The sequence below is a fragment of the Osmerus mordax genome, chromosome 1 (assembly GCF_038355195.1).
Source record: "Osmerus mordax isolate fOsmMor3 chromosome 1, fOsmMor3.pri, whole genome shotgun sequence".
Classification (NCBI taxonomy): Eukaryota; Metazoa; Chordata; class Actinopteri; order Osmeriformes; family Osmeridae; genus Osmerus; species Osmerus mordax.
This window is the reverse complement of record NC_090050.1, coordinates 4,463,466-4,484,515: the sequence shown is the minus strand read 5'-3', so window position 1 is coordinate 4,484,515 and position 21,050 is coordinate 4,463,466. Positions and strand designations below refer to the sequence as shown.

Here is a 21,050-nt window from a genome sequence, read left to right as displayed (position 1 = left end):
ACAAACATACACAGATGAAACACTTGGAGAGAACTTATGTTATATTCTCTTCAGATTCTTATGGATGTTTATCGGTTATGACATTGTTGGTAGAGGAGAGACGATTGACTTGTTATATTGTTTTACAACTTTGTGTTAACCATTATATATTTGATGTTAGACTTTACATCGGTCTGATTACCGCCAGAAGGCATTTGTTTTTGAAGACGAAGACAGTCTGTTTTGAAAATGCTAATGTTAATTCTTTGGCTGAATTCTCCACTTGAAAAGAGGCGCATGCGCTTGAGCCTAGCGGAAGTTGAAGCTCATTCTGCGTGCAGTGGCCCACACCCGTCATGAGTGCAAAAAAAAAAAAAACTCACTCTTTTGAAAGAGAATTTGACGTTGAAAAGAGAAATGTATTGGTTGGAAAACAGATGTATGTTTCTCTTTTTTTATTTAGGAAATTATGTACAGACCGATTTTCCATATTATGAGTTTGATTCGATATTGAATAATGCGCTGTTAAATTTCGTTTTTTGGGTCAGATAATTGGTAAAGGCCAGTTTTGTCAACAAAAGCGATATTCATTTGAAGAATTACAATCCCGAGTTTACAGAAACTTATAGAAAGTTTTTGTGCTTTCAAACGGAAATGTCAGTTTATGTTGTTTAAGGAATATTTTTTTGTTTACGTATTGAATTTATCTGGAAATGTTTCGATTTTGTGTTATGAGAACGGGGTTACAGTAATATCTACATTTGATTTCAACACGTGCGTAGTGATATCCATTGACATGGAATCAATCGAAGGTTTTTATTTTCATAGCTGGGTGTTTTGTGAGAGTTCACAGATGTTACTGTTGTTTAAGGAAATATATGTAAAGGGTTAAGAAGACGTGATTAGAAAGGTTGTTTTACACACTTTGATGTGTCAAGAAGGGAACAATGAATATTCTTTGAAGAGGTATATGGGCTAAATATTTTAGGTCAAAATAGTGAACTCTTGGGTTTTTAATAGAGTTTTGATACGGTATTAGATGCAATTTGGTAAAGAATGGAAAAGATAAGATAACTACAATATACTTTAATTTGGGTGTTTTAGCAGGGCCTGGTACAATGTTTGGGATAAACTGTTAGGCTGTTATGAGTTTGTTTTTATTATGCTATTGGTTCATAAAGAGGGTTATTATAACCTTTGATTTTGAAATAATTTGGGAAGACTCATTACGTCTGATAAATTGTGGTTGTGATGGTTGAAGCTAAGTAGCTTGTTCTGGACTGCAGCCAAAGCAAGTTATGAAGTTCTACCTATCTAACCTATATATAAATATAGATGGGGTATAAGTTTAGCTAATGGCTACATTAAGAACATTTTATGGTCCATGTTTCATTTTGGAATCATACAGATTAAATTCTGGTTTGGGGTAGTGATGCTAGTGTTCCTCATGTCTTGGAAAAAGAGAGATTTGATTTGGTGAATTTAAATACAGAAAATAAAAGATAATCTAAAATATGAAGGTATTCATTTGAACTGTTCCTAAAGGTTTTTTGAAGAAAAGGTAATAAGAGACTAAAAGTTGAGGTTATTCGTAATTTGGTTGTTTTCTAAAATAGTTTTATTCTCTACAAATTGGTTCAAAAGTTGGTTGCTTCAGTGTAAGCTTGTTAATCCATAAAAGGGAAAAGAGGTAAAATATTTACTGATAGTTAAATACATCATTGGTGTTATATATGATTTTGGGAAAGAAGGAAACATGGGAAGTTTCTTAGTTTCATCTGGGAAACAACTTGCTCTATGCAAATGTGGGGCTCATTCTAACAATGATGATTATTTCACAGGGAAATGCTTGTGTTGACACTGGCTGGAGCAGTTTCTAGATTACCTGCATGCATTGATGAACTAACTAGAATACGTTTTTGATGTTGAAATATGTTTACAGGAAGTGATGAGATGGTGTTGCCATGTCCGGAAAAGCCTAACTTGACAAATATGGGTTTACAGGACTCCTTTGAGGAAAATTGTTGTGTGACTGATACAATATTTTTTACAGATTCTTGAAGGGAAGCGCATGCTTCTTAGAGCGGAAGAGATGGCATTTAGGAATTTATGACTGACTGATCCAAACAGGAAGTGACTTTTATGGTTTTATGACTTGAGCTTTAGTACTTTGTGGTAGGACTGTGAGGGTTTGATATGATACTGCTGAGTTGAAAATATTGGACTGTATTTAACCCAGAGTGAGAATTTTGTTTTTTGTTTGAGTATATTTGACAAGAATTACAGAATACAGTGGGAGAGATGGAGAAAGGAATGGTGGAATGGAGATTCGAACTTGGACTAAACCACAAGAAAATGCGTTTTGGAAAAAGGAAGGATATGAGGTTGTATGGTCTGCATAAAACATTTATCTTGAGATTTTGCTCAGTTAACACATGGAAAGATCATGCCTCTAAAGTTAGTGTGATATCAAGTATGTATTAATTGGGTGTGCTCAAGCCTTCGGCGAGAGCACAACCTTTGTTCTCTCACATATATATTATTATTTTTTTTTTTTGTTTTTTTGCCCCCCTAAAACTCACTAAATACTTGGCCTACATAGACAACGTAGGTGTCAAAAGTTTCGTCTTGGTAGCGATTGAGTTGCTTCTATTGGAATTTACGTTCCGTTGCATGGTTTAAGCGTAAGTTAAGTTTTTGTGGCGAAAAGTGAAGCTAACGGTGGCTAATTTGCTAGCCACAGTCACTGACGTTACTAACGTCACTGCGTCACTAACGTCACGAAAACACGCGTGACTACCTTTGCCAGAACATTCATTTCACATCTGTTAACTTGGGGGATAGCTAGGCTAACTATAGCTTTACTTCAAGGCAGCTGCAGAAACGCCACAAGAAAAGAGGCCAGGGTGATAACTATTTACTCATTTTACTTTGTGATATGACACACAATTGTGATGTGTAATGTACAATATAAGCTGATATTATTAAGGAAGTACATCTACTTTCGGAAACAGTAGTCTACTATTTCACTGAAGTATTAGCATCATGACATTAGCCTGTGTTTCCCGGGCAACACATACTACAGTGGTCTATGATGTAGCGTTATCTGTTTTCAATCGTTAAAATAAACATTCCTCACATATACATTTTCGTTGTAGGATTTATTCTGACATTAGAAAACGATTTGTTGGTGAAATTACCATTACCTGTGGTTTCAAACCAGTGTAGCTCACTGCAACGCTGTAGCTTACGCGAGACACACTACAAAAACATCTAGCTACAGTACACAGCTGTTTAGGAAGTCAAACGGAGACAGAAAATGTTCGGCACTCCCCTTACTTAAATCAAAAGTCTATCTAACTACTAACCTGAACTTCATTGCCACAGCCTAAACGTTGTCAATCTGTTCATGAAAATAATTAATTTCAGCCTAAACCGTACAATGGAACGTTAAATCCAATTCAACCAACGCAATCGCTACCAAGACGAACACAGCAGTAGTCTAGTACTGTACCGTAGTAGTACAATTTACCGGGGCAGCTTCTCAACACAGGGCTATATCGCATTTTGCGTTGTTACTGACAATGATCGCTACCAGTGAGCTTTTTATGAATGAGCAATTTTCCACTAAATAAATGTCAAGCTTATTTACGTTTTGGGGGGCATATTTTCAGTTAGCAGATGGTACCGTTTGAATTGCGATTCCATCTTCTACTGCCGGGTAACGTCGTAGAATAATCTTCAAAGGGGTTGTTTATTCATGAATGAATGCAATATGAGTAGGCTAAATGCCTGAAAATATCATGAGAAGAGAAAAACTTAAAATGACGTTTAAATCATAGAGATTAGGTCAATTTTTACACCGGTCTGCAATAATGTCACGAAAACACGCGTGACTACCTTTGGCAGAACATTCGTTTCGCATCTGTTAACTTGGGGGATAGCTAGGCTAACTATAGCTTTACTGCAAGGCAGCTGCAGAAACGCCACAAGCAAAGAGGCCAGGGTGATAAATATTTACTCATTTTACTTTGTGATATGACACACAATTGTGATGTGTAATGTACAATATAAGCTGATATTATTAAGGAAGTACATCTACTTTCGGAAACAGTAGTCTACTATTTCACTGACATATTAGCATCATGACATTAGCCTGTGTTGCCCGGGCAACACATACTACAGTGGTCTATGATGTATCTGTTTTCAATCGTTAAAATAAACATTCCTCACATATACATTTTCGTTGTAGGATTTATTCTGACATTAGTAAACGATTTGTTGGTGAAATTACCATTACCTGTGGTTTCAAACCAGTGTAGCTCACTGCAACGCTGTAGCCTACTGTACCCGAGACACTAGTGTGAGTAGCTAACAACAACTCCTCAGCTGTTTAAGTCAAACGGCAACAGAACATGTTCGGCACTCCCCTTACTCAAAAGTCTTTCAGTAGGGAAACTATCTGACTACTAACCTGAACTTCATTGCCACAGCCTAAACTTTGTCAATCTGTTCATGAAAATAATTAATTTCAGCCTAAACCGTACAACGGAACGTTTAATCGAATTCAACCAACGCAATCGCTATCAAGACGAACACAGCAGTAGTCTAGTACTGTACTGTAGTAGTAGAATTTACCGGGGCAGCTTCTCCACACAGGGCTATATCGCATTTTGAGTTGTTACTGACAATGATCGCTACCAGTGAGCTTTTTATGAATGAGCTATTTTCCACTAAATAAATGTCAAGCTTATTTACGTTTTTGGGGGCATATTTTCAGTTAGCAGATGGTACTGTTTGAATCGCGATTCTATCTTCTGCCGGTAAAGTCGTAGAATAATCTTAAAAGGGGGTTCTTTATTAATGAATGAATGCAATATGAGTAGTCTAAATGCCTGAAAATATCACGAGAAGGGACAACTTAAAAGGACGTTTAAGTCATAGAGATTAGGTCCATTTGTACACCGGTCTGCCAAATGTATTCGTTTTGATTCAGCCTGTCAGCTGCCTCTTGCAGGGGAAATGAGAAGACATCATATTTCATTCTACACTTCACTCATATTTTGAGTTGTAAATGAGCAGCAAAAAAAATATGCTTTTAAATCTATGTAATCTTTATAAATAATAAGTAGGCCCGATGCATTTTTATATAAAATATACAGACCCCTGTGCAACCGACGCAAGCAAGCACACCCTACAATTTCCCCAGAAATTGTACCCTCTCTAGTTTTAACATACAAGAGGATTTGTAATGGATGCATAGTCATTTTGTCAGACTCATGTGGGACAAGTAATATGGGAAAAGGAATTTAAACACGATAAGCTTCACAGTTAAGGTTAGAGAAACCATTTGAGTATCGATAGATGGATTTTGGAGAGTTAAATTTTGGAGAAGTGATACTGTTTAATGATTGTTGATGGTTGTTAGATGGGAAGAAGTTTTAGACTTCTCAGGCAGATTTGGGCTCAGTGGTCAAGCTTTTGTTAATTCAGATTATTCTTCGATGGGATTTGTCTTTGAGGATATGTAATGATAATGGGTCACACTTATTGAGGGAAGTTATTTTGGTGTTGATAGGAGTCAACATTGTGTTAATTGCTTCGGTTGAATGAGAGAACAGAACCTTGAAGACTAAGTCAGACGACAAGAAGTTACCTTTAACTGACCTCTGTGAGAATGTCTTTTTTATCGCTATGCAACCTTTTGTAGTCTACTTTTGTGTGAGATTCACAGGCAGGTGAAGGAGATATGGTGATGGATTTGAAATGGAAAATCCTGGACGGATCCGGGGTGAAAGGGGTCATTCCAAATTCTCTGGACTACAAATTCAGCGGTGATAATCGAGGGGAGAGCATCGTGTGTCCATGCAGGTCTGTGCAAACGTGCACCTGGTCTGGCAACGGGAGGATAGGACACGCGTTCTGCGTAGAACCAAGGAAATTTCCGAGCTGTACGCAAAGTGCAGTGTCGTTGAAAGTTGCCGTGAGCAATTTGATCGTCGTTTGCAATTGGTTCAATTAGGCTATCCTGCCTGAAAGAAGATGATCTACAGCCAACTGAATGGCAACTATGGATGCACGACCATGGCATTCGTTTTGACAACCTGGACTTTGTGGTACAAAGGGAACAATGGGTTTTGTCTTGGGAATTACTATTCTTATTCTGTTTCCACTTTTGTATTTTTGAAAAAAGTATGAATAATTCTAATAATACTATGACGACAGATGTAATGACTTCAATTGTTTCACCAGTAACGATGTTGAAAAGAGATAAGAGGGATGTTACGGGTGACACAGGGTCAGAAATAAAGTTTAATTCTTGGTATAATCAGAATCAGAATTCGGTTTATTCGCCATGTATGTTATACAAACATGGAATTTACTGTGGCAGGGAGGTGCAAAACACCAAACATATACAGATCTTAAATTAAGTAAAAGTACAAAAGTTTAACTATTCTAAGAACTAAACAATCTAAGAATACAACAATTTAAATATAAAATATATATAAAAATAAGAATAATGAGCAGCGTGAATGGTCAACATCGGATACTGAGATAAAGTGGCTTTTGCATACTGAATTGCCATTAGATGGACTTATAATAGTTAAATAAGTGAATGAATGTCAATGGGAGTCCTTGACCTTGTTGAAGAGGCCAGTAGCAGATGGAAAGAAACTGTTCTTATGGCGTGAGGTTTTGGTCCTGATGGACCGCAGCCTTCTGCCAGAGGGGAGTAGCTGGAACAGGGAGTGACCAGGGTGGGAGGGGTCGGCCACAATCTTCCTCGCACGCCTCAGGGTCCTCGAGGTGTGCAGGTCCTCGAGGGTAGGCAGATTGCAGACGATCACCTTCTCAGCAGTGCGGATGATACGCTGCAGTCTGCTCTTGTCCTTGGCAGTGGCAGCAGCGTACCAGACGGTGATGGAAAAGGTGAGGATGGACTCAATGATGGCTGTGTATAAGTGCACCATCATTGTCTTTGGCAGGTTGAATTTCTTCAGCTGCCGTAGGAAGTACATCCTCTGTTGTGCTTTTTTGGTGAGGGAGCTAATGTTCAGTTCCCACTTGAGGTCCTGGGAGAGGATGGTGCCCAGGAAGCGGAAGGACTCCACAGTGTTGACTGGGGAGTCGCACAGGGTGATGGGGGTGAGTGGGGCTGTATTCTTCCTGAAGTCCACAACCATCTCCACTGTCTTAAGAGCATTGAGCTCCAAGTTGTTCTGGCTACACCAGGTCACCAGGTTGTCAGCTTCCCACCTATAGTCAGACTCATCCCCGTCAGAGATGAGCCCAATGAGGGTGGTGTCGTCCGCAAACTTCAGAAGTTTGACAGACGGATGACTGATGTTAGCTACATATTCAGTAAAACACATTTTAGGCGAAGAACACCCACCATGTGTGTATTGCCAACCACTTAAGGATGTTCCATTGATTATGCCAGCACCATTTAATTCAACTAGCTGTTATGACTTTAATTACGATCGATTTATTATACCCAAAACAGGTGACACTGGGCTTATAGTGGGTATTTGTCTTTGTTCAGGAATTGTCTGTCCCACTAACTGTTATCATTACCAGAGTTCTAGTGTCTGGTGTCGAATTGCTTCCAGTTTAGGGTGTGCAGCTGTGCGTCCTATGCTTACTGGACCGATTGAGAACGAGGGGACGGAAGAAGTTCTGATTGATTTTGTTACAGTTCCAGGACAGAAGTTTGAATGTTTCGAGAAAAGTGATACTAATGATAGAACGGTGTTTGTAGGGAATTCTGGTGAAGGAAAAGTAAGAGCTGGAATTTGTGGACATACTTGGGTAGTAAATTCAGGCTGTGCGGCAATGCAGTTTAGAGATGTTAATGGTACACTACATCCTTGTCAACGTGTTGGGGCCAATGCGTGTGTGGATATTGAGGGAAAACATCATTCTCCACCACCTTCTGGTGCATTGTTATATCCAGGACGTGATATAGCAGATGTATTTTGGTATTGTGGGGACAGAATTAGATCACGTTTAACAGAAGGATGGGTGGGAGTCTGTGCTAAGGTTATGTTGGTTAGTAAAACATTGATTAAGCCTTTAGGTAATGTGACGGTTGGTTCAGGCAGACAGAGACGAGCTGCTCCTGTTGGATCTTTTGATAGTGTAATTTACATAGATGACATTGGAGTACCAAGAGGTGTGCCTACTGAGTTTAAAGATAGAAATTAGGTAGCTGCGGGATTTGAGTCATTCTTTTGTTTACATTGTACAGCTAACAAAAATGTGGATTGGATTCATTATATACTATAATCAGCAACGTTTTATTAATTACACGGTTGATGCGATTTCTGGGTTATCAGAGCAATTGGCTAAGACTTCAGAGATGGCATGGCAAAACATAATTGCTCTAGACATGTTGTTTGCTGAAAGAGGGGGTGTTTGTGTACTTTTAAGGATGTTTGTTGCACATATATTCCCAATAATACAGCAAATGATGGGTCTGTCACTAGAGCATTATCAAAAATGCGTACTTTGGCTAAGCAATTGTCAGAAAAGTCTGGTTTTGATGATTCGAAAGGGGTCTGGTCATGGATTGACGGATCTTGGGAAATGTTTGGCAAATGGAAAGCAGTTCTTTTGTCTGTATTGTGTGGGGTAGGTGTCATTTTGTTGATACTGTTATTTTTGGGTTGTTGTTTATTTCCCTGTGTAAGGAAGATGGTAGAAGTGACAATGGCTAAATCTTTTGCAGTTCAGATGGTGAACTATAGTCCTTTAGAGGATTCAGATTGGGTTCTGCCATTTCAGGAAGAAGAGGTTAATGTGAACAATGTCCATTTCTAATGTTCTTTTGGAGGATATTTTGATTAAAGGGGTTACATTTTTTTTTTTTTCTTCACTGTGGCTGTTTTATTGAGTTGTATTGAGTTTGTTGCATGCTTATGTTAATGTTTGAATCTTATTTTTCTTAATGGACTGTTTGGATTTTATGTTGTTTAAAAAAAAAAAAGAGAAAGATTGTGGTGGAAATTTAGAATATAGTTACAATGTATGTGTTTTATATAAACCCCTTCAAAAAAAGTTCGGAAACGTTATTTCGGTCGATTATTCCTCCCCTTCAATAATACCAATTGGTATTGTATTTTATATCGTTGGAAAGCCTGATTAGTCACCTCTACAACTTGTAAGGATTGTGCATTCGTGGAATGAGCAACACAGCTAACCGTGTGGGTAGCGGCCCAAAACAATGTGCCAAAATCCCCTGCAATATTCTTCTGTTGGTATTCACTCTCGTTTTGAGCTTCAAGTGGGATCAGCTTGGGCATGCTGTATGTGCCAACGCAAACATGTTGGCTGACTTGCGACAAATCCTGGTTGAGGAATGGGATGCCATCCAACAGCAGTGTGTGACCAGGCTGGTGACCAGCATGAGGAGCAGGTGCCAAGCTGTTGTGGCTGCTATGGATTTCCACACACTACTGAGGTGTAAAATTAATAAAGTGTAAAAATGGCCAATATGTGTTGTTTTTACCTTATTACTGTGGGAGTGTGCAATTATCCAATCCAACAAGCAACTCAAAACGAGAGTGAATACCAACAGAAGAATATTGCAGGGGATTTTGGCACATTGTTTTGGGCCGCTACCCACACGGTTAGCTGTGTTGCTCATTCCACGAATGCACGATCCTTACAAGTTGTAAAGGTGACTAATCAGGCTTTCCAACGATATAAAATACAATACCAATTGGTATTATTGAAGGGGAGAAATACTCGACCGAAATAACGTTTCCGAACTTTTTTTGAGGAGTTTATATGTAATGTAATGAATTGGGTCTTTGTAGGATGCAAGCTTTGTAGAATGGATGTAGCAGTTGGTCTTATGGTATTTATGGTGTTGTTTTATAATGCCTAACTAAGAAGCCAGAGGCATGGAGGTTTGGGGATTCTTGAGTTCCCGTGGCCTAAAGGGAGAAGTGTAGATGGATCAGTTGATCTAGCAGCTCTGACCTTTTGGCCAAGGAGATTGTGTCCTGTTTGTTTCATTAAGGGTATCTTTACTATCCTCATTTAGAAAAGGAGCTGGGACATCAAAAACTGTGGGACACTTGATGTGGAGTCAAACTGTCACTGAGTAGTGCTGGCCAATCACAGAGACTGCTATATTGATTGATTGAACATCTTGAAGATCCTATGTTCTAAGTTTATATATCTTGTGCACGTACACAGGCGCCTTTGCGTACATCCTTGGGGTCCCTGACGGGCGCTAGAGGGCGGGTCTCTAAAGGTAGCATAAATCTGTCCTGTATGGATGAGAAGGCTACCGGATCATTATTGCTAGAATGTCTTGTGGGAGCTCCGTTGCCAATGCGAATGCATGCTGCACGCTCTATGGCAATCTGGGAGTACCTCAGGAGAGACCCGGATACCGGCCAGGAACTCCATGGTGTGGGCGCGGCTGCCTGTGTGCTGTCACACATTTTGTTTTCTTCCCACTAGATAACATATCCCCGTGTCCAGCATTGTGCTGCCTTTGTGTACATCCTGGGCTCATTTGCCCGCGTCGGATGAGAAGGGTACCGGAGAGATGGTCAGTGTAGGGGGGCGGTTGTGGGCGCACGTCTTGTCGTGCACTGGGCCTGGACGGGACGTGCACGTGGGACGGCTCCGCGAACCGCACATCAGATGGTATGCGACATGAAGGATATGCACACATAGCCGTAGTCATCGTTAATGATAGCATGACCTGGGCATCCAGAAAACACCTTGTTTTTTGTCACTGGTAAATAGTGGGATGTAATGTGGTCCTCCTGTGGCTCAGGAGGAGCGACGCTCCGATCTACACATAGTATAGACTGGCGGAGTGTCGGTGTTTGGGGTATTTAACTTGTTGCTCCGTGCCTCACGTCATGCATGCTGCAGCGAAGGCAGGGAGCGCTTCCCCATGTACATCCATTCCGCCAAAGCAAAACCATTTGTCATGTGTATGAATAAATGGTGAAATCAATCACGTGAGTGTCTTGACTTAACATGTATTTATTGAAGTGTTGTTATTTTAACAAACAGCAACAGTACAACAATTGACATTACATAACATAAAAGGGCACTAAGTATCAAGGTATACCCTTCTTATTTCCTGGCATAGTTGCCTTTGCTAAACCTTTCTAAGTCACCAACCCTCTTCAATAATGTCCCTCATGCAGAGATGCAGACAGACTGAACAGTGGTCAAGGCTTGGCTACAGTGAGTTTGCTTCCTTGTGTGTGATTCCAGCAGACTACATAGTCTAGGCCTACCTACATAGACTGCAGTCTACTACCCTCCTTTCTACGATTATAGTCTATTACTTTCTACTAAGGACGGTAGGCTACTATTAATGGCCATCCTTATGAGTTGCTAACGTTTTTTTCTATTTAAGAATGACAATAAAATCTATCTAGATAAACTATGCTGGGCCTGCTGAACCTATACTTCTTCCACAGATACTAGTCAGGGAAGCATTACTTCTGTCTCTGAAGAACGGATACGCCATAATTGACAAAACTTGCACTGCTTAGTTTAGGCCTTATTTTATGTCAATTAACCAATGTTTTTTAAAACAGTGAAAGTTACATTATTTCTTAACTTGATCATTTAAATTAATACATTCTTTGGAGATGAAGTAAACACGTAAATTAATTCATGCAAAAAAGTCTGGATTTATGGGACGCAAAGGACGGAACAAAAGTGCTTTGCGGGTCGGAATTCACTCGACGGAACTGTCTTTTGAAATTATTTGCAACACATCTTAATTTAGCTCGACTTTTAGCCTGCAGGTTAGTTCCGAGGTATACGTTACCTTGGTTACTTAGCTAGAACTAGAATAAGCCACCTTAATGGAACGAAACTCTCGCTGAAGTAAGCGAGTCTTGTCGAAATAAGCCTGTTTTTTCCTTAATCGACATTGGGTATAACCCTTCACGGTACATGGCCCCATCCATCGTCTCTTTGATGCGTGGAAGTTGTCCTGTCCCCTTAGCAGGAAAAACACCCCCAAAGCATAATGTTTCCACCTCTGTGTTTGACGGTGGGGATGGTGTTCTTGGGGTCATAGGCAGCATTCCTCCTCCTCCAAACACAATGAGTTCAGTTTATGCCAAAGAGCTTGATTTTGGTCTCATCTGACCACAACACTTTCACCCAGTTCTCCTCTGAATCATTCAGATGTTCAATGGCAAACTTCAGACGGGCCTGTACATGTGCTTTCTTGAGCAGGGGGACCTTGCGGGCACTGCAGGATTTCAGTCCTTCTCGGCGTAGTGTGTTATCAATTGTTTTCTTGGTGACCATGGTCCCAGCTGCCTTGAGATCATTGACAAGATCCTCACGTGTAGTTCTGGGCTGATTCCTAACCGTTCTCATGATCATTGAAACTCCACGAGGTGAAATCTAGCATGGAGCCCCAAACCGAGGGAAATTGACAGTTCTTTTGTGTTTCTTCCATTTGCGAATAATCGCACCAACTGTTGTCACCTTCTCACCAAGCTGCTTGCCGATGGTCTTGTAGCCCATTTCAGCCTTGTGTAGGTCTACAATCTTGTCCCTGAAACCCTTGGACAGCTCTTTGGTCTTGGCCATGGTGGAGAGTTTGGAATCTGATTTCTTCTGTGGACAGGTGTCTTTTATACAGGTAACAAACAGATTAGGAGAACTCCCTTTAAGAGTGTGCTCCGAATCTCAACTCGGTACCTGTATAAAAGACACCTGTCCACAGAAGAAATCAATCAGATTCCAACGAATATATATTCGAATAGTGGTTAACAATAGAAATTCGAATGTGAAAATTAATATTCGAATGTAAAAATAAAATTTAAAACAAAACAAAAAAAACACAACCGCGGCAGCAGCGGCGCGTCTGTCTGCTTTAAGGGTCAAGGCTTATATATGCTTCTGCGTTTTTCGAAAAAAGGACACATGGGAACGCCCTCTTCTCCGAGGAACGCCCTCTACGAGCTCTCCGTCAGCCCTCGGAGAGCCCCGGAGAGTTCGACGTGCACCTCCTGAATTTTCTAACTATCCGTCGTGAGCGACGGAGAGCTACGGAGACCCCCTTGGCTGTGATTGGTCAGTATTAAGAATCGCTTGCGTCAGGGGCGGGGGCTGGGTTGCCGGGATAAACAGGACGAACAGAATCCTTTGACCGCCATTGCTGTAAGTTTTCACAATTCATATTTCAGCTAAACAATACATGTAAATCAGCATCTGAATTAAAATGTGACGAGAAATGGGCAGTGTAGTTGCTGAAAATGTGCGTATTTTATTGATGAAACGGCTAATTTGTAAATTTGCTCCGACTTCTCGATAACCTAGGTAAATAAACACTCCACGACGATTTACAAAAAAACGTTGCGCCACCTACTCTTCTGGCGGTGAATTGTTTTCAGCACACAGCCTACGGAGAACCATAAACGCAGTCTATCCGTCCGTATCCATGCGCCCGCCCATCCGTAAACGGAGACGCAGAAGCATATTGCGGCCTTCAGCGTCACTGCTGGAAGTTGACTTGCGTGGAAGATGGTAGAAAGTGCAGAACCCAGCTTGACCGCAGCAGAGAAAGTGATTGTAACCCCCAAAAATCTAAAGAGTGATGTCTGGAAATATTTCGGATTTTGGTCAGTTGATGGTAAACTTGTTGAGCCTACAGCTAAAGTAGTGTGTAAGCTATGTAAGCTAGAGTTAGCTTACCATTGAACAACTAGCAACTTGAGGCTACATCTCCATGTTTACCACAGCACAGCTCGCTCGGAGCGTTCAATGTCGGTTCTATACTGTAAAACTTCAATTAATGTTAATAATATTTGTTTCAATCACTGAATGAAGCCTGCCATATTTGGGACGAGAATCGCGACCTTAAATTGCTTGCACAAAACTCTTGATCAGAACTCAGCATTTGTTTATTGTTGTCGTTCATTTTACACCGCTGTGCGCAGAGAGCGCGACGGTGCGGGAGAGAAAGAAAGAGTGCGTGTGTGCGAGCGAGAGGCCAAGGTCTACGGTCTTGCATGGCCATTAGTTAATTTACTTTTTGTGTAGGTAATATGTTGTTAAATATGTTTAATATAAAATTGAAATTAGGCCTACCTACAGTATACTAGTTGTATCTCGTTGTATTAATTTGTCCTGTTATTGATGTGCCTAATGGCCAACCAGAAATTCGAATATATGTGTTTTTTTAAAGGGAATATTCTAACGTAATTTTGGAGCGATTTTGACAGCCCTGCTGTGCACTAGTGTAACAACAATGTAATACCTATTATTCCATGATTTTTGAAAAAGACAATATGGCCAAACTGGATGAGTTCAGAAGGCTTGGTTTATCCAATAAATGAGTGACATTAACAAATCAAAAATGTACGTTTGATTTTAATTAGATTTGCCTTTGCATCAATATACAAGTCCAAATTGTGACTGGTAGTCCATACAATTCTATTACAAACTTGGTTAAAAGTTTATATTGTTTTATATGTATCCATATACAGTATGATTAAGGTAAGACAATGTAGAGTATTTCTCTGTCTATACTGAGTAAATGTTTCAACCTCTGTCAATTGTCTCATGCCACCCTTTTTGCAAATTTGTATTCCAACACAGAATCTCAGAGAGGTTAACCTCCAACCTTCTGCCTATATTTCCGGAGTGTTCTCACACTTTCATCAGCTTACCGCATTGCCATTGTTTCCAAACAGCACCAACCCCGTCTTGGTGACCATCCCGGGTTTGTTGGCGCCGGGGATGTCCAGTGGTTGTCCATTAGCTCCTGTGTCATTGTCAACTAGGGTTGAGCCATAGAAGGTCACTTTCTTCAGGGAAAAAACAAAGTTCCTCAAATATTGGGTAAAATCCTTTTAAGACTTGAAAACAATGTAAAGGCGGAGCCTGTGTGGGATTATCAGTATATTACCTGTCCGTCAACTTCTGCCCAGGCACCAGGGACTTTGTCATTTCCCCTGATCCAGTTGTGAATGGCCTCTGCTGGCTGATTCCAGTCAATCTACATGAAAACCATGGACATGGCAAATCAGAAACAGCAGTGATAACTTGCTGTTATTACCCAAGCCCCCATCTGATTGAACACTACCTTTGCATTATCTTTCTTTTGGATGCCCTCGTATGTAGCCCCTTCTTCTGGTTGAGTAATCTTTGGGGCTTTTCCATCTGCAATCAACCTCACAGCCTCTACCTAGAAACAAGCAAGCCAAACCTATTAGGTGATTGGGACTTTACATATTATTATACATCAATATCCTTTTACCAGTGAGGGTGAATGGTCCATTTACTGTGATTTCATTTTCATGCACTGGGTTTTGGTTTTACCTGACTGAAGATTTGCACTGCTTTAACCCAGGCCACATATTTAGTTTTTTAACACTACAAGATGTAACAGTACTTTTTTGTGTCAATAACAGCCAACTGAAAACCATTAAACTTGAGGCAGATGGCTTGTTGTTTATTATTTGCCATAACTTGTTATATGACTTACTGTGCCCTTAACTCCCTCTGGGAAGAGGAATCTCTTGTAGATGGTGTTTACAGTGTCGTCAGGTTCGACATCACACTCCTTCTGTAAAAGGATTGGTCCAGTGTCAAGTCCATCATCCGCCCAGAACAGAGTGAAACCGCCTTTTTTGTCGCCATGAATCAAGGTCCTGTGTAGCCACACCCCCAAAATTAGTGAACGTCAGTGCAAATGACCATATGCCAACTCACATTCCTCCCCTTGTAGAGCCTCACCAATTTATGGCAGAGGCCCCCCTGTGTCGGGGCAGCAGGGAGGGGTGGTAGATGATGGAGCCATGTTGGGGGTGGTTGATCACCTCCATGGGGATGAACTGGGAGCAGAAGGGCAGGACATTGAGCTCGGCGCCAGTGGCCTTGTACTGGTCCACCACCTCTGGGATGGCCTTACCCTTCAGACGCCAGCGGGAGAACTTGAAGACTGGCACATTGTCCTTCTTAGCCTCTGTTGCTGCACAGTGATAGCAATGTCAGTAAGCCTATCCGAGGCAGAAGCTTACATCTTACAGCTTATGTAGCATGATGAGGCTGTGTGTATTTAAGGATTCCATGGATTATTATGGGCTACCTGTTCCCTGTTCTGTTTTTTTGCTTTCAGACAGTGAAAGTTATTTGATAGCAGGTAATGACACAACATCAAATTATATGCTTTATTTATGCCTATTTTCCTCTTTTTTGATTTTGACCATCAACATGCATAATATGAATTTAGAGGATTACATTGGAATACAAATGGCAGTAGTGCATCTTATCAGTACATTGAGCAGCTCATTTGACATACTGTATTTCTTCGATTAAACGCCACCCCCGAATAAATGCCGCACCAAAAATGAACATTGTGTAATAAACGCCGCCCTTGATTAAACGCTGCACCAAAAAAAAATCTGAAAACGGTTATTTAATTGGTTAAATTAAAACACAATGTAGAACACTTGTACTTGAACACCTGTGAGACAGTTAAAGTACTACCCACGACACGAAACGAAGTTCACTATATTTCGGAGCAGGTAATAGTCTGTCTAATAGCTAATGTAATATTGCAAATATTTTTGTCCTATTTCCCCTAAAGCAATAAGGTTAGGCTACTTAAGGACCTTCCACTCATAAAGTATGATCTAAATGGCATAAATGCTGCCAATTAATAATTAATGTAACAACTTATTGTAAATGGTCAGTAGCCTAGCCTATCGATTAAGGTAGGCCATTCTAAAGCACTTGTACACTGTCTGCTTAATTTGATCTTGACATATAGGCTAAGCATTCTGTAGCAAATAATAACAATAAACCCACTATCTTAATGCAGTGTAACTACTTCAGCATAATAATGCACCTAAAATACAAACGTGAGGGCGTTCAGCAATTGCTATCGAATCAACAGCCACGTGCAATTTAGCTAGCAGCATGGGCGTTGTTAGAAATAAAACTACTGGGGCACAGGCCCCTATTCATATCCCTTTTTTTCTTCCAAGCGTGCTGCGCACAATGCAACTCCCCTTGCCTAACCCACTATACAACAGTTCAGGGACGCAAGTTTGATATCAGCTTTGGCAGGGACATCAATAGTTAATGCAAGCGCACACATTTTCTTTGCATTCATTTGAGCGCAAATACAGTTTTGAGCTTCATGTAATATTGTTTTTATGTTTTAGTCAAAGTAAGATGATCGGTAGGCCTATAATTTAGAAACTTTCTTTAGTTTTGTAATGTTTTCTTAGCCTACCTCAATTCCGACTCCGACACCTGGGGCCTCATGTATAAACGTTGCGTACGCACAAAAAGCTTGCGCACGCTGGTTTTCACGCACACTTTGTGATGTATAAAGATTTACTTGACATGAGAATGTGCGGGCCGTCACGGAAAGTTTTGAGCAGACGTGAGAATGTGCACACCGTCCGCAAGTCTTGTCTGGCTCTGTAACGTGGCGAATTCTAACTGAAAAGTGCCGAAACTCACCAAACATTACAAAATAAAGTTTCCAATACTATGTTTATGAAGTTGACTATTCAAAAAACATAAAAATAAAAGTTTGATCATTAATGTGGATGATCACATCAAAATGCCAAAACCCAAAACGGGAAATGCTATATAGCCTTCTGTTTAATCCGCCACTACTTAATAACTTCTGTTAAACTTGAGGGTGTCAAACGAACGACAAAATCAGTCAGGAAATGCATGTCACGCTAACCCTATAGCTGCCATGCTGTTACGATGCGCCACCACTCGTTTCTTAATTTAAAGTTTTACATTGGACCATTTCTTCTTAATTTCTTTTTTTATGCACTTTACATTTAGCTAAATCTCAAAGTGCTACAGGTTAAAAACAAGAAAGGGTGCAAATAGTGACAGTTTTCCACTCCGCCGACTTTCTTTTGTCCCTAATACCTGATGACAGGCCGACAAACAGGACACATTTTCTCGCCTCCACCTCTGTTGTCAGAACCTCGAGCTCACAGTCACCGTATTTCTTCGAATAAACGCTGCGGCGTTTATTAAATAACGTTCATTTTTGGTGCAGCGTTTATTTGAGGGCGGCGTTTATTCGAAGAAATACGGTAATTCAGACAAAGAAATGACCTCAGGAGCGCATTTATAGTCCATCTGCATATTCATTTATGGGAGGAGGCAAGGCGGGGTCAGTGGCTCGTTCACGTGTGGTCAATCTCACGTTGATTGTGTTTTATAAAGGAAAGGTGGGCAGGACCTGGCGTACGACCAGTTTTATACATGTGAATATTTCTGTGCGTAGGTACTTTTCGAGTTTTGGCCGTACGCCATCTTCTGGTATGAAAGCTGCGCAATCCTTTATAAATCAGGCCCCTGGACTTCTGCACACACAGATTAGTCCAAAGGGCACTCCATATTTTGACAACTGAACAGCCATGCACATACATTGGCTTAAGGTAGGTTCTACAGAACACATATGTAATTTCATGCAGAGGGTGTCCTATTGTACTCCAATAGTAGTTTTCTAAGTGGGCAAGTTGTGTCTACAATTAACTCATTATCAAACCTAAATTAAGTGCAGTTGACATTCTCACCTAGAGGGTCAGCTTTGCCATCCTTGTCAGGTATAGTGAAAACTCCAACAATGATGTGTCCCTCCTTCCTCAGCTCCTTGTACACCTCTTGTCCAAAAAGACTCTGACCAATCACAGCTATCTTCATTTTGGACATTCACAAGGTCCTGATAAACACAAATTACCACAGGACAAATAAATATTTAAAATATATATTGTAAAATAAATAACAATAATAGATAACTGCCAACTATACCCTGGTAAATCTAGCACCTGGGCTTACCAGAGGCAAATGTCAAAAATATTTTGAAATCAGTTACATATTTTGGAATTAATATCCAATACTTGAGTACTGTACAAGTACTGTAATTAAATTAAACTGAAACTGTATTGGCTCACAAAGACACTGATAGGAACATTTTGCACTGATACCATTTTTCAAGCAAGTATATTTCTCTGTAGTCAAGCTTTACCAGTAGTGGCTAATCTACCGAGAAGCTTACCAGCCCCTATAGTCAAACTCAAAGCCTGCTATGTGCAATAATTGTGTTTTTCTGTCACACACATTTGTTGCAAACTTTAAATAATGATTTTAAAAAATGCATGGAAGAATTTCTTTATCTTTTTGAAGTATGCACAATTCTTTTAAAACTAAAACCAGCAGACACCGTTTTATGACAGTCATACCTACCGTTCACTGTTCACGTAGGCCTACATAGTTAACTAACAAGCTAAATTATGCAAGTATGAAATACGGATTGGGCATTCGCACAGAACTTTGTTAATAAACTTCTGTAATAGACTACTTTGTACAGACAATAACGTCCTAATGATCTCGCTGCACCAAGTTATCGATAAAACAAACATATCGCGGATCATTTATAAGAATTTACGTTACCCCGTATGCTGATAAAATTCCCCTGCTGACGCAAAGAGAGCAAATTAATGGAAATCGTGGCTTTTTATTTCGCCCAACTGTCGGAAAAGGCTGTTACACGCGAGAGCAACTGTTATGCAACAGTACAGAAAGTTAATATGATAGGACGGTTCAAGCGCGCAAGGGGAGGGCATAGATATACTACCAATCTGTCACACCAAATGGTGCTTCTGTAAAGGAAAACCCACACACAAAAAAATAAAAAAATTCTATAAACTTTACATTAGAATGTTAATTTGACAAAAATATTCTACTGTAAAAGGTGTGTATGACTTGCAAACACCCTTCAAGTTTAACTTTTAAACCAGTCTTTTATGGTAGCTTGTATCTTAACAATTGTATTAATAGTAGCCCATTTTCTAAAACTGGCTTCACTGACTTTTTGGGAGAAACCCCCCAGACATACATAATATATGATAATAACCCACAGTTTCTAATTAAATTAACGCAGTTCATGATTAATAGACTTTCTTGAATCTATCTCTTGGTCTCTATCAAGGTTGTTATATAGAAATGAAGAAAAGCAACATGGCCAATAGTTACACCCATGTCATAGTTGACTCCCCAATTCGCAATAAAGATAAAACAATAAAGATATATTTTGAGACTAAGGAAGGTTTTTTATCTCTGCTCCTACAGAAATACTGCTTACACCTCTCTTATCTGACTGTATATTTAAGGTTTATTTTATTTGTACAGGTAGGCCTAGTATTTAACTAGTTAGCTGTCTCTAGTTATTTTCTTTTTAGGTCTACTGCAGTATATTGATAAATTGCTGACTGGAGCCTTAGCACAAACATTTCACTATTAAGGGTCTTACCTATCATTGTGTACATTTCCGCGGGAACTAGGGGTGCTGAGGGTGCTGCAGCACCCCCTGCTGACAGCATGAGAATTTAAAATGATATGACTTGAAAATCCACCACCGTGGCATCGCGGGCAACATTAAGCCCCCCCAGCACCCCCCTGATAAAATATGTTTCTGCCGCGAAGATTTTGTATGTTTGATAAATAAACACAGACTTGGACAATTCATCCTAAAACAGTAATATGTTTTTCCCCTTGTGAGCACAATGGTCCCAATTATGCGTTCTTCAGATTGCTTACTCCCATGAGAGTGGCCAATTCATATTAACAATTTTCCCAATCGTGGCTAGAATCCCTCTTGATCTCACACAGATGCACATAGACCTACACACACACACACACACACACACACACACACATTTCGCAACATGTTCGAGTGGTCAAAGATCTCTCGTTCATTTCAAAGCTATAGCAAAGAACAAAGTGCAAAGAACAACCCCTACACAGTATGGCCTACACTTTACTTGGTGTGTCTGCATGCCAAACTGCAAAATGCTCCCCCTTGTTATAACGTAGCCCAACTGTTGGCCAGTCTCTAAACTATGCTTTCGTAGCATAAGTTGTTTGAAGCAATATTTGTGTAGTGATGTAGCCCTGCTTGTTATTCAAAAGCCCAAACAATACCCAAACTGACAGGAATTTCTCTTACGTCAAGCGGTAAACATTTGGGTTTTCTATACAGAAATGTCAGTGCTTATCTGCACCTCACCAACCTGGTCCTG

At 40.2% G+C, this 21,050-nt stretch overlaps 1 protein-coding gene across 2 annotated transcripts in view; it reads right to left on the bottom strand.

The window, feature by feature from the left end:
• Nucleotides 1–19,525, bottom strand: part of aldh1l1 (aldehyde dehydrogenase 1 family, member L1) — a 50,785-nt gene extending 31,260 nt beyond the window's left edge. The window contains exons 1-7 of one of the 2 annotated variants that reach the window (XM_067228538.1): nt 19,423–19,525; nt 18,546–18,691; nt 15,724–15,958; nt 15,473–15,638; nt 15,071–15,172; nt 14,894–14,983; nt 14,655–14,792 (exon numbers count right to left, since the gene is read on the bottom strand). In XM_067228538.1, the coding sequence (XP_067084639.1) occupies nt 14,655–14,792; nt 14,894–14,983; nt 15,071–15,172; nt 15,473–15,638; nt 15,724–15,958; nt 18,546–18,681 (867 nt within the window). In that variant the 5' untranslated portion in view covers nt 18,682–18,691; nt 19,423–19,525. Of the gene's footprint in view, nt 1–14,654; nt 14,793–14,893; nt 14,984–15,070; nt 15,173–15,472; nt 15,639–15,723; nt 15,959–18,545; nt 18,692–19,215; nt 19,365–19,422 lie in introns of those variants that run through there. The other variant, XM_067228595.1, reaches the window with a different exon arrangement.
• Nucleotides 19,526–21,050: the final 1,525 nt, after the last annotated feature.